Below are 10,711 nucleotides of genomic sequence, written 5' to 3' on the forward strand. Positions count from 1 at the left end.
ATCTTTTGGAAATTGATCTTAATACCTTAATTTTTAAAAATCCAACATTTTAAGGACACTAATTTTCTTTGTGAATGAATAATGTAGTAATTATAAATAAATGTTCTTCCTTAAAATACTGGGGACATAAGTATACACACCCCTATGTTAAATTTCCATAGAGGCAGGCACATTTTTATGCCCCCTTTATTTTGAGGAAGAACATTTATTTACAATACATTATTTATTCACAAAAAAATTAATGTCCTTAAAAGGTTGGATTTTCCTATTTTTTTTAAGTAAAGCATTAAGATCAATTTCCTCAATCAATTGTTTTTATTCCTCTTTTTAATAATATTTAGCATGGGTGTGCAAACTTATGCAAGCCACTGTATGTATAATTTAATTATATATGTAAGTTTATGTGAAACAGCAGGATAGTCTCACTGGCAGCTGGAACGGTACAAAGTGATAGTTCCTTATAATACTCCCACTGTAATCCCCCAAGCAGTCAAATACTGGTGGAAACAATGACATCACTAGTCACCCGAATGTGCGGCCAAAGTTTTGATGCCCCATCTGTCAAGTTGTCAGTAGCACCAGTGTGTGAACCATATTTTACATTATAGCCCTCTCTTGTATTACGCTTTATACCCTGTTAAATGATAGTTGGGTCCAACTCAGTGAAGCAGCCTATTAATTCAAACACATTTTCCTTGTTTAAAGGAAAGCTAAAGTAAAGCATACCTTGCTGGTATTTTGCACTTAAGCCTGTCTCTGCTCTTCCCAATACAGTGAAGGAAAAAATGTCTAGTATAAGCCAGCACTATGGGTTCCAGTCAGCCACCATGGTGCAGCCGGCAAATGGCGGCCATGCCTATCTGTTTGGAAACAACGGCTCAGAGAATGACCTGTCAGAAGAGGACGGGGAGAGCTATGAGCTGCGGCCACGCGGCAGAGAGAGGTTGCGGAGGAGCACCTCCAGAGAGAGGATGGACGATATTGTCTACCTGGCCAGAGATATCCAGGAGGGGGACACCCTGAACAGCATTGCTCTGCAGTACCATTGCTCAGTATGTGTGGGGGCGGGATGTATTTCATTCTTCATCTCCTTAAAGAGTACCCACTCAACTCCTTGTTCTTTTTTTCACGTTAAAGTATCTTCTTTCTTCTTACATAGCACACATTACACAATCATTGTTAACCCTTTACACAAGTAGTGCTGGAATTAACAATTATTGTTTTCAGTTATTAGTTTTAGATGAGTGAACTAACCAGTTAGTCTGTAGAACTATAAAACATGACGTGCCCACTAGCGGTGTTGAAATTAATCTTCATTGATGCAGTAACAGACCATAAACCATTATAGCCTGCTGATGTTGATTTCCCGGTCGCTGCCTCAACTTTATTTTTGTCTTTTGTCTGCTGTGTTCAGGAAATGTCTTTTTTTGGAGCAGATTTTATTTAAAAAAAAGGGGGGGGGGGGTTGCCTTAATTAAAAGAATCAGAAAAAAATCCAACTTTTAAGGACACCAATTTTCTTTGTGAATGAATAATGTATTGTCATTAAAAAAAATGTTCTTCCTTAAAATACAGGGGGCATAAGTATACACTCCCCTATGTTAAATTCCCATAGAAGCGGGCAGAATTTTATCATTAAAGGCAAGTTATTTCATGGATCAGGATACTATGCATCCTGATAAAGTTCCTTTGGCCTTTGGAATTAAAATACACGCCCACCCCCCATTATCCCGTACCTTTCACCATACCTAGAGATTGGCATGGTGTTATTTCAGTTAGCCTAATAGCCGTTTTGATTTGATTTGCGTTGAGAGATGATCTCATGGAAAGTTCCCCATGCCAATTGTTAAATATATGGTGAAGGGTATGTGATGATGTGGGGATATTATAATGCTAACAACGTACCCACAGAGAATTATCACGCAAATCTGCAGCTCTCTTCAACTTCACTGAGCTTTAGGGTGAGTTTCCGCTCATTGTTGAGCTGTAAGGCTTGTCATTTCACTCTCACAGCTCTTGTAGCGTTGTTTTCCACCTCAGCAGGCAGCTGTTTTCAGCGAAATGGCTCTAAAAACCCATTGTATACAACGTGCTGTATACACAGCAGACGCAGTTAGTAACTAGCAGTTAAACAGAGTGGAACAATTAGCAGGTAAAGAGACAGATATTTCCACCAAGGTTTGGTAGCAATCAAAACAGAGCTAAAAAGTAAAGCTTTGGTTTTTAAGCAACGTTTTTGAGCCAAAAATGATCTACGTGCACACACAAGTGTTTTTAGCTCCAGTAGAACTAATCTTCATTTAAACTAACACGCCCAAACCAAAATATCTCATCAACATTCATCAGCATGTATACTCCGCCCATTGCTGGCAGTTGCCATGGTAACATTAGCGTCTGTGCCGTCTTTAAGTGTCATCATCATCATCATCATCATAAATTAATCTTTGTTCTGTGTATGTCCTAGGTGGCTGATATAAAGCGGGCCAACAACTTCTTGACGGAGCAGGACTTCTTTGCCCTGCGGTCGGTCAAGATTCCTGTGAGGCGCTTTAGTGTCCTCACTGAGACACACAGCACGGGACCTCTCAAATCTGCCTCCCCCTTAGGTACCAGGCACCTGGCCCAGATCTCACCCGGTGCGTCCCTCCCCTCTGACCTCTCCACAGACTCTTCCTCTTCCACTGACAGCGTGGAGGGATTCCTCCTGGAGAAGGACAAGGACATTGAGCGGCTGGTGAAATCCACAGGTCCGTCTCGGAGCAGCTTGAACGAGGTTGTGTCCTCCTTAACGCTACAGCAACAGCAGCCACTGCTAGGGGAAGTGGAGTACAAACCGGTGCAGAAAAAGGATCCTTATTATGGGGCAGACTGGGGCATGAGATGGTGGACGGCTGTGGCCATCATGCTGGTTGTGGGCATCGTCACACCTGTGTTTTATCTGCTATACTACGAGGTCCTCATGAAAGCTGAAGTCAGCCATCACAGCGTTCCTACGCTGTCTCCTCACATCACGCCTCATGGACATCACCATGGCAGTAATGCAGGCCATCATGTTGAAGACGATGCCGGGGCTGGAAATGTGGGAAATGAAGACCCACATGGACTAGATGTGGCCAAAGCAGGAGACGGTGTACATGGATATCATGAAAAAACGTAACAGGGATTATAACATTACACACAAATTTGATGCTAACTCGAGAGATCTAATAAAACTGGGTAGATGTTCCCATCGTCGAGTAGTTTTTAATCTTAGACTTAATACATCAATACAATCTGTGTGACAGGGACAGTCACTTTTGTCATCCCTTGTGTCTGTCCATTTAGTTATATGCTTTTCAACAAGGACCATCAATGGGCTAAAAACATGTCATCCTTGGCTGAGTTATCAGTGTAGCCAGTAGAATTGAGGTGATGTTTTTGTTATCATCTATGCTGCTGTATTCTTAGTAAGCTACACACCAACTGTATCCAACGAGTTCAAAAACAATACGGGACAGACAAACACACTTACCTATTCCTTGTTATTCAGTGATTGAAGTTTATCATCAATTCCATGGATTTGGTTTTTAAAGCAGCATGGTCCAGCTGAATATTTTCAGTGGTATATTTTTAATAGTGGATTTTCCAACGCTATGGGAAAGTATGATTGCTACCATTGAGTTTTATATAAAGTTAATTTAATTCAAGTCTATTGAGCATTTATTCTTTACTTACACCATCAGTATTGGAAGTACCAGTTAAATGTCCATGGCAGTTGCTTGAATTTTTTTTGCGAAATGCACATTACTCCCATAATGACTTATTCTTGTAATTATGGGAGATTTTAGAATTCGTTATATAGCCCTTTTATTTTATCACTGTCTCCACTTGATACTTTATGAAAAAGCAGTACATGTTGACAGTATGTGCCTTTCAACCTGTGGAAATGTGCCACAGGCTGGAAAATAAATACATCTATTTTGAATAAATTATTGCCAGTGTGCACATAGTTTGGCATTTCTTATTTACAAAAGTCTTTAAAGGGAAAGCGTGCCTCTCAAAATCACACTAAATAAAGCAAACCAAAACCTATCACTCTGCTTAACAGCATCTCCAAAATGTAACCAATAGAAACAATCACGATTGTTTACTTCAACAGTGAGTGTGTATGAGGAGTCACGGTGTCAGTATGTTGCCTCTGCGTCCATGTTGTCATCGCTGCCCGCACCAAAATCTTCGCCATTGTCAAAATAGCTGTCGATGTAGTCGTTTTCCTACGGAGAAACAAAGGGAACGTATGAACTCTGCTTCCTCCATATTGACCACATTAAATTTGTGTTTAGGAAACTGGACAGTAATGTTAAGTTATGATTTGTAATCAACCTCTTCAATATCCTCTTCGTCATATTCTTCCGCTTCAATTTCTTCTTCTTCTTCCTCTTCATTATTCCCTTTTTTCTTTTCCGTTTCATCATCCGATTTTTCAGGGTTCCCGTCATCTTTCTTTGCCAGTTCCTGATATATTGACATTAAGATTGAATTACTCAGAACATGTATAGTTAAGTACGGAAGCGTATTACATTCACCTTAGAAAAATAAACACCTTATTGTTCTATTGAGAAAAGAACTCATTTTGAGGAAAGATCTTGTAATTATGGGTTCTTGATGTCATAACTATGAGTTCCTGATCTTGTACTTTTTTGACAAGATCTCATAATTATGAGTTCCTGAACTTGTAATTTTGAGAAAAGATCTCGTAATTATGAGTTTCTTTCTCATAAGTTTGGGAACAGATCTCAACAGATCAGAATGGGCCTTCCGCCGGAACAACCGCAAAGTCGACAAACTGATAACAATCCCATCTGTAGTACTTAAAGACATGAGCATCTCCCAGTCAGTCAAACCAAAATAAAAACAGATTAAACTAAACAGGTGAGACGTAGACCTGTTTGCTTCCATGGCAACAGTTAGCCTGAAAGCTTCACACTAGAGCTGTTTTCTGTTGTGAAAACGCATTTATCTCATAATAAGAGATCTGTGGAACTCTTAACTTTTCTCAAAATTACGAGATCTTTTCTTAAAAACACATCCTGAACTCAAACTGCACCAACTTGACCTCTTCATGAAAGTACTTGATAAATCCCATGGAGAGTACATGAACAGTACATGTAATGCTCAGCAGTTGAACACAGAAGAAACAAGGGGAGAAAGGCTTACGTCTAATTTAGTCAGCATGGCCTCTGTGTCTTTGCGCGATATCTTCACACGTTTCTTCTTCGCGTCTGTTGGATTTAAGCATTTTGACGTTATTCCTACGGCCACAGAATAGAATCCCATAACACGCATCATAGCTTCAACATACCTGGTTTAGTGCGAGTTGTCTTCTTTCGAGGCATCAATTCTTTTGGGAGGAGGTTCCAGTCTAAAATATCAAGAATTGTATTGCCATTAATTCTCCTTTTTGTTTGTTTGTTGCTATACTTGCTGTCATCACAAGACAATATGCTATGCAAGTACCTGGAGTCCAATTCTCATCGTCCATCAGTTTTTGCTTCAGGTATCTCTCCGCGTATCTCTCCACTTCTGTTTCATGTAAACAGAAGAAACTTCTGCTTCAGTACACTCTTTACCAGGCTGCAATTCACCGTCACATCGCACTCAGCAGTTTATCACAACTACGAGTGTAGTGATGTAACTAGAGCCCGACCGATAAAGGATTTTTAAGGCCAATACCGATACAAATATATCGTACCGATATTCCGATATATTTTTTAAAATTCCAGAAACTTGTAACAAAAGGTTAACAAAAAATAATCAGTGTTGCCAACATGGACGTTGTAGAGCGTGGAAAGACTATGCAACACCAACCCTCATAACACGGTTGACCGTCCGTTTTTGTTTTTTAAATACAAATTTATCAGAATCATTTATTTGACATTATAAATGCCAATGCCAATAGATCGGGAAATGCCTAATATTGGCCCGCCAATATCGGTCGGGCTCTAGATGTAATGGTATGAAAATTTAACCTCACAGTTATGATTAAACACCCGGTTTCCACACCGTGGTAATCTACCCTGATAATAATGATATTTTAAACGAAAACGCTAATTGTCATTGTCAAAATTTTATCGTGGTATACTGTTACACTGGTAATCATGACATCCCAGTATGAGTGTATCAACACAAACCACTGGGTGCTACTCCTGATCCTTAACCACAAAAAGGTCAATCATAGTTTGAATAATTTGGACTATATGGTCAGCGATCGTTGTGTGTGTGTGTGCGCGCTCCATATTTATACAATTGTATTAGCCCTAAAACAACAGTGACATAATCCATCAAGTCCTGGCCCATTGTGATTAAAGTAAGCACGTTATTTTGTCAATACAACACACCTAAATTAAGCATCTGGCAACATTTAGGACAAGACATTCTGAAAACTCCATCTAGCATCTAACTTCTTACAGATATACATTAGCTCATTGCTGAATAAGGGAAATCTAAAAGACCATATCAGGCCAGAGCATAGAAATCACATAAAACTGCTGGGTGAGGCAGCAGCTGTAACTCAATAGTCTGCAATAAATATGCCTCTCTCTCTCTTTTCCCCTAGATATGACCCTTAATGAAATGCCTCAGTTCCTAAGTGCTGCATTATCTTCCCTCACAGCAACCCACTGTCTTGCCATCACATTTCTATCAGATGTCAGGTTTCTAATGCACTACTCTCCTCCTCACCTGCTTTGTTGGACAGAGGCTTGATGTTATGTGGTAGCTGCTGCATCGTTCCCCTCATCTCCTGTTTTAAGGCCAGCATGTAGTCCTCATCCTCCCCAGCTTTCAGAGGCACCGGCTTAAAGTCTGTGTTCTGGAGGAGGAGAAATAGAGGAAGAGAGATTCAAAAATCGGTTTGCCTTAGGTTTGCCACATTTGCTTCCTACACTATGGAGCACATGTGGCACGATATGGGAGCATCTGTACATTTATCAATACAGTTATAGTGTTACCTTCAATTCTTTTCTACAACTGATTATATTTTATATTTTAACATATTAGTGCATTTAGTCTCCATCCGTTGTTTACAGTAAAATGCTGTACAGTAATAGTATCAAATTAATCCTATAATTACAGTAAAATAGATGTCAGGACAAATAACATGCTACCCAGGCTGGATTCCAAACTGCCAAATAATGGTGCAATAGTGTTCCAGCCAATAACTGACAAGAAGGATTTTTTTTGGGGGGGGGGGTTAGCACGGAAGCACAGACGGGAGGAGGAGGGGCGAGGGGATTTGCAACATGTACAAACTGTCAGTCAAGAACAAAGGTCACTGAAGTCCTCAGCTTGAAAAAGAAACACATTGTGTTATTATATATTATATTACATACACTGCACTCCTAATTGTGTGTAAATAAACCACCACAGAACTGAACATATGTCAGCCTTTCAACCTAAAAAAAAAGACACAGGTATCAAATACAAAGCAAGGCCTCAAATCCAACAGGGCAAAGCGACCCCCCGGGGGCCTCAAAAGACTCAGGTGTGCCAGGTGGTTTGTAGTAAATTGGTTGGTCTCTGGGCCTGTGTGCTAAATATAATCAAACTGACTTGCGTAATGTACTCAAAAGGGGACCTGAATTCAACAAGATATATGCACAATGCACAGAAAGTACGATGAAGTGGAATAGGGGCCCAAAAGTAATGTGTGCCCTATGGCCCTCTACTTAAGCATCATGCAGAACACACCAGAAGCATCCTACTGATAGTTCGCCCTCTATCATCCTCCTACAACAGGAGGATGATCTAAAACGATGGTTCACTAACTTTTTCACATCAAGTACCCCTTAACTAACACAAATCAGACCCCCATTAGATTAGATTTTGGGTCTCCTAGGGTCCGATAGGATTTTTGCTTTTAGATGTTTTATTAAAGAAAGTGTATGACACTCAGGGTCAAAATAATCACACATTCTGTCATTGTGTTACGTATTTATAGATACCCCTGGATCCCTCTTAAGGACCCCTGGTGGTCCCTGGATGGTCCCTACTTTTGGAACCACAGCTCTAGAAAAAGGCCCTTGTAGGGATGCAAGCTCTCAACATTCCCATGACAAATACTATTCTTTGTATTTTGTATAGGTAAATACATCATTGTTCAGAGCTTGTACTTTAGTTTAAATAAATCGTAATGAAGCCTACACGTTTTCTTTACACACATCCTACTTTTGAAATGTCACGCTTATGTTTCTCTGAATTGTCATCAAATACTTTAAATTCCACCATCCCTACACTTATTGGTGAATATTGTGGTGTTGTATACTGCAATGTGATGTCATCGTGGGGTCTGTGTGTGTGTGTGTGTGTGTGTGTGTGTGTGTGTGTGTGTGTGCGTGTGTGCGTGTGTGTTCGGTACTTACTGGATACAGCGGGCTGGGCCCCACCCTGGCTTCTGGCATGCTGCCCCTGCCGATGCCCAGAGCCTCAATGTTGAAGGTGAAGGCGGCCACACCGCGACCCTTGCCCGCCATGGCTGCCAGCCGCCTCCTCTGTACCTGCCGCACAGAGTCCACATGCCTTCGGTCAACTCCACTGTCCACACGTGTGGACACAACAACTTCATATAACATAGCTCTTATCGCCTTTTGCCCAACTTTGCCTACTATGAAGCGTTGGTCAACATTGAAATATTACACCAGAGATTCACCAACACACACAATACGTTGTTATACTCACTATTATTGTTAGTAAAGTGCTCCTATTGTGGAGACGTATTTCAGGCTATTCAGTGGCATTTAGCCTTTACTACGTCTCCATGTTTTCACTTTTCGAGTTTACTTGTCATTAACATTCAGCTACTCCGTTTTATTTGTTGTTCGGCACGTTAACTAACTCCTGAATTCAATAAATTAACAGCTAAACCTCTAACAATTTGTACAGCTTTGCTGTAACCGGCGTGCAAACCTATTGCACACACTACACCACACTCAGCAGTAAGCGTAAATGTGGCTTTAACGTGCCCCGCCCCTGTCTGACGTTTGAGAAGGCGTGACTTATTTACAGCCAATAGAGTAGCACGCTTCATGTTGTCGTCACTCCTGTGTTCGGCCAATGAGCACGCTCTCCTCCTACAAGGGTGTGTCACAGTCTGTGGTCGGCCGTCACCATCACGTTAACCTCAATGAAAACATATCACCTCTAGCTAGAAGGCTAGTTTACGCCTCACCAACGCAAAAACAAATCACCTGACAGCTCAAGACCCGCAGCAGGTTACCTCGACAAGTGCATGAACTGGGATGTCTGCAGCCGACTGGTACGCTCACAAATCGCTGGGAGACGGCCTCTTCTGGATCCAGGAGCGATTCTACCAGTCAGAGAACCGAGCCAACATCTGGCTGCTCCGCGGCTCACACCAGGACGTGGTGATAGACACAGGTCTGGGCCTGAGGAGCTTACCTGACTACATCGACGGCAAGGGGCTGCTCGGCGAAGATCCGCAGAGGAAGAACCCCCTGCTTGCCATCGCCACCCACGCCCACTTCGACCACTCGGGTGGTCTTCATCAGTTCCAACAGGTGGGCGTCCACAGCGCCGAGGTCGATGCCTTGGCCAACGGAGACAACTTCGAGACGGCCACCTGGCTCAGCGACAGAGAGATAGCCGAGGCTCCCAGTCCAGGATGGAGGGCAAGGCACTACAGAGTCAAGGCTGTGCAGCCCACACATATCCTGCAGGAGGGTAGGTACGAGATGCAGCCTTTGCAGATATGATTTCACGATCTGTGATCGAAGGCCAGGTCATAAACGCATTTGCCCAGGGATAAGCATCATGGTCGATACCATTAGGCGGTATTTAATGGGTGGGCCTGGACTCAGTAGTTTTACTTTGCACAATATGCTCCATACAGGAATCCTTTCTTTCCACAGGAGGATTTCACCGCACAATGAATTGGCAGAAGACCAAAAATGACTAAATGAATGCAGACAGACACACAGATTTCTACACTGTATAGAGGCATACAACATATAAGGTGTGATGTAGTGCTCATGGATGGTGCACAGCTTATGTTACAAAGCATGCTACATTTGCTTAGGCAGGAGTACAATATGAGGTGATGGTCTGTTTGGTTTCTTTATTTATTTACACGTACAAAAATAAAAAATAAAACATATACTTTGCAAGGGAAATGTGAAGGAGGATTGCCTAAAACCCCTCCATGGGCTTGAAAAGTGGCAGAATATTACATGAAAAAAATCATCAATGTAATCTATTCACACTTTGTATGCATCTATCACTAGTGTTACACACACACATCAAGAGCACTTTATTCATAATACATGCAAGCACATACACAAACACCATCATTAAAAGACTAAGGGCATACAGTCAATGTGACATGGCCTAGAGAGAGACATTAAACACACATAAGATGTACATGTAGCTCTTATACAGGCGTTGAAATCATCTTTTTTTGTAGGCAGCTTTGCTCAATCTGTCTTTGCAGAGCAGTTCTATTTTAAGCCAGTGGGCTGATGACTGTTATTTTCAAGGAAGACAGAAGAAGAGAATGCAGAGATGGCCGCCACTTATGGAAAACAGCCATAGAGTATTAATAACTTCACAGCATTGATTCAGCCATCACCCACTGTGCTATTGGCAGATACACATCTCAATCACTGATGGAGTCAAGGAATCAAGGTGGTGGAGGCTGGGGGTGTGGCCTTGACCAACT

At 41.6% G+C, this 10,711-nt stretch overlaps 3 protein-coding genes across 5 annotated transcripts in view; 2 read left to right on the top strand and 1 right to left on the bottom strand.

The window, feature by feature from the left end:
* Positions 1-3,980, top strand: part of lysmd3 (LysM, putative peptidoglycan-binding, domain containing 3) — a 5,055-nt gene extending 1,075 nt beyond the window's left edge. Inside the window, exons 2-3 of the mRNA XM_032517038.1 lie at positions 775-1,052; positions 2,465-3,980. Coding sequence (XP_032372929.1) covers positions 786-1,052; positions 2,465-3,157 — 960 coding nt within the window. The 5' untranslated portion in view covers positions 775-785 and the 3' untranslated portion in view covers positions 3,158-3,980. The remainder of the gene's footprint in view (positions 1-774; positions 1,053-2,464) is intronic.
* Positions 3,833-10,711, bottom strand: part of polr3g (polymerase (RNA) III (DNA directed) polypeptide G) — a 19,481-nt gene continuing 12,602 nt past the window's right edge. The window contains exons 1-8 of one of the 3 annotated variants that reach the window (XM_032517049.1): positions 8,716-9,016; positions 8,400-8,534; positions 6,721-6,850; positions 5,497-5,562; positions 5,342-5,401; positions 5,197-5,261; positions 4,363-4,494; positions 3,833-4,253 (exon numbers count right to left, since the gene is read on the bottom strand). In XM_032517049.1, coding sequence (XP_032372940.1) covers positions 4,164-4,253; positions 4,363-4,494; positions 5,197-5,261; positions 5,342-5,401; positions 5,497-5,562; positions 6,721-6,850; positions 8,400-8,510 — 654 coding nt within the window. In that variant the 5' untranslated portion in view covers positions 8,511-8,534; positions 8,716-9,016 and the 3' untranslated portion in view covers positions 3,833-4,163. Of the gene's footprint in view, positions 4,254-4,362; positions 4,495-5,196; positions 5,262-5,341; positions 5,402-5,496; positions 5,563-6,720; positions 6,851-8,399; positions 8,535-8,686; positions 9,017-10,711 lie in introns of those variants that run through there. The other 2 variants (XM_032517051.1, XM_032517050.1) reach the window with 2 other exon arrangements.
* Positions 9,117-10,711, top strand: part of mblac2 (metallo-beta-lactamase domain containing 2) — a 4,739-nt gene continuing 3,144 nt past the window's right edge. Inside the window, exon 1 of the mRNA XM_032517042.1 lies at positions 9,117-9,717. Coding sequence (XP_032372933.1) covers positions 9,276-9,717 — 442 coding nt within the window. The 5' untranslated portion in view covers positions 9,117-9,275. The remainder of the gene's footprint in view (positions 9,718-10,711) is intronic.

Source organism: Etheostoma spectabile, chromosome 5 (assembly GCF_008692095.1).
Source record: "Etheostoma spectabile isolate EspeVRDwgs_2016 chromosome 5, UIUC_Espe_1.0, whole genome shotgun sequence".
Lineage (NCBI taxonomy): Eukaryota > Metazoa > Chordata > Actinopteri > Perciformes > Percidae > Etheostoma > Etheostoma spectabile.